We start from the raw sequence: 2687 nt of genomic DNA, 5'->3' as shown, positions 1-2687 counted from the left end.
CAGGAGAAACATCTGACTGAGCAAAGACTAACACAGTAGTTTGGAAGCCACGTGTTGAAAAGTGCTGGGGAAGCACAGCAGGGAAAATGATAAAAAGGGATGAAAGCAGTTCAGACAGGAGAAGAATGCTGATTTTAAAATGCAAACCATCTGAACGCTGATGAGTGGGCAGGTTGCAATAACTTCAGGGCAGACCTAAGTTGCACAACAGTTATATACCGTAAGTTGACTCCCACAGGACATCGCCTGCAGTGATTTGAAATTGGAAGGTGGGAGGAACGCTGAGGTGCTGCAGAAAGCAATCTTGCAGTGGCAGAGTGCAAGTAGGAAATGGGTCAGCTGGAGTAATAGCTTTTTTCCATGTGGTTTGTGTGAGCCAAGCCAAACGTCTGTGGAGCACAGCGTTATCACATTCTTTTTTTTCCTTCTTTTTTCGCCAGTGTATTAGGAATGAATGTTCTTGCAATGAAATTTGATCATCCAAGTGTGACATTAGGAATCCTCCCTCTGTTTGGACAGTGCCTTCAGTCCCAAAGTCAGTTTGCTTTCTTTAATGTTCTAGGACTAGTCTAGATCATTAAAATAGACCGTGTTTGCACATGTAATGCTGTGGCCTCACATTCCCAGGAGGTCAGCAGAAATGCTAGCCTGCAGTATCCCTGCTAATACCACCTGCGGTTTGTTCTCGCCTCTGCATTGTGGTAGGCAATCTCCTCCTTTGTCCTGAAACAACTGAATATGTGATCACACTGAAATGGATAAAGGGGCTGATCCAGTTTAAAAAAAAATACAAACCAAGACAAAAAAAACCCTCTAACATGTATTTCCCTACCCTAACCCCCTGCTGTACCAGTTTACTGGTCCGGTTTGTAATAGCCAGCTCCGTACTCAGGGATGTTGACAATGGTAAAGGCACAATGTAGGAATGAGGGTCAGAGCAGAGAAGGCCTTACACCAGTGTTATTGCTGGTTTCTTTTTGATGTGAAAACACAAACTTAGGTACAGCTTCAGTCTAAACTTTGCATCAGCTTTGACGTACTTTAGCATCTTACAGAAAGGTGATAGCATATGGTGACTGTGGATTTGGTCCCTTTTGATGGTCAGGTGTAAGCAGGCAGTGTGTTATCTGAGGTGTGTAAACTACACGTGCTGTTTGGATGCAGTGTGATGACATGGTGGCTCCTGAGGCACAGGTTGTTAATGAAATCCAAGCCTGCCTCCACTCCCATTCCCCTTTTCTGATCGCAGCTGACTGGTACAAGTGGCTCTTAAGTTCCACCGTTAAATGGTCATTGAAACAAATGGGGTTAGAAGGAAAACTTATCTTTAATCCAGATCAGGTAAGTGATCTGTAACTAAGTAGTATGCTGAGTCACACCACAGTGTAGCAACTGAGGCTGACAGTGACTGTGGTGGAGGGAGGTGGATGATAAGGCTTGATAGGGGAGGGACGGACTTTCTTCTGCCGGCTTTGCCACGGATACCCATATCACTTGATTAAACAAGTGAGTTTGTGTAAGGGCATAGCATACGTGATGGTCCAACAATGTGTAAGTGTATTTTCCTTGGAAGACAGCCCCCTCAGTCAGACTTTATTTCACTTTGGACCATGCATCTCTCCATTAATGGACAAGCTGTCCAAGATCCCAGTATAAGTAGAGCACAGATTTCCAAGTCTAGGTCTTGGGTCTTCCCTACCCACTCCCTTTATGTAAATAACATTATCCTAAAGGCATGTATTTAGTTAATTGATTAGTCATTGATCCCCCTTTCTGGAAAATGCAAACCCCTCATGCCTTGATGTGCAGAAGTACTTCATGCCACCTCAGTGTGCATGGAGCATCCATAGCAGAGGCACAACAGTCACTTTTATTTGGGTCTGATCTGGGGTAACAAGTGATGTAGCCCGTTGATGCTGTGCCAGTTCAGACCAGCTGAGGAAGAGAAAAGGTCCCCCTCTGACCTGCTGGTATGATGCTCTCCCCTGCTTCCCCTTGATGATACCCACAGAGCACCATCCTTTCCAGGCTGTGGGCAGAGGGCTGTCAGCTGAGAGTTCGTGCTCCCTGCCTGGTCCCTTTGGAGACAGGCTTGCTCACAGTCCCACTGCATAAGGACTTTCAATGGCAAAAGAGAAGGCAGCTAATACTGCCTCCACTGTGCATACAGCCAGGCTTGGGTTTTGCCAGGCTTGGCTTTTACCATGCTTGGTATAGCAGAAGCAGGCAGGCGCATGATCTCCCCATAAGCAGGATCCAGTGTTACTGTAGAAACTGGCCACCAGCTTCTTTTGTAGCTAGCAGCTGTCACTGCGTGGTTAGAGCCAAAGCATGTCACTCCTACAGTGTCTGCAGGCTCTGGAGTTTATTTCTGCTTCTGAATCCTCTGTGCTACAGCTTGGAGATTAATTATGCACCTTCTATCAAAGCATGTTAAGATATTTCTGAATCGTATCTATTTTTAGAACTATTCTTGACTAATATTTGATGTTCTTCCCAGGTTTCATTTTCCTTCACCAATACTTCAAGACATAGAGAAGCCGGTAAAGGCATTGCCATGAAACCTAACTTGAAGCAATGGAAACAACTCATGCTGTTTGGCATCTTTGCATGGGGTCTGCTTTTTCTGGTGATATTCATCTATTTTACAGATAGCAACACTGCTGAACTAGTTCCAAGTTCCTTTT

The 2687-nt window shown here is 45.0% G+C and overlaps 1 protein-coding gene across 1 annotated transcript in view; it reads left to right on the top strand.

Moving 5' to 3' along the window:
- The first annotated feature begins 2557 nt into the window (after positions 1-2557).
- The window catches only part of ST6GAL2 (ST6 beta-galactosamide alpha-2,6-sialyltranferase 2), a 24355-nt gene continuing 24225 nt past the window's right edge, over positions 2558-2687 (top strand). The window contains exon 1 of the mRNA XM_010140954.1: positions 2558-2686. Within this exon, the coding sequence (XP_010139256.1) occupies positions 2558-2686 (129 nt within the window). The remainder of the gene's footprint in view (position 2687) is intronic.

This window comes from Buceros rhinoceros, unplaced genomic scaffold (genome assembly GCF_000710305.1).
Source record: "Buceros rhinoceros silvestris isolate BGI_N320 unplaced genomic scaffold, ASM71030v1 scaffold3428, whole genome shotgun sequence".
Taxonomy (NCBI): domain Eukaryota; kingdom Metazoa; phylum Chordata; class Aves; order Bucerotiformes; family Bucerotidae; genus Buceros; species Buceros rhinoceros.
This window is presented reverse-complemented; position numbering and strand designations above follow the sequence as displayed.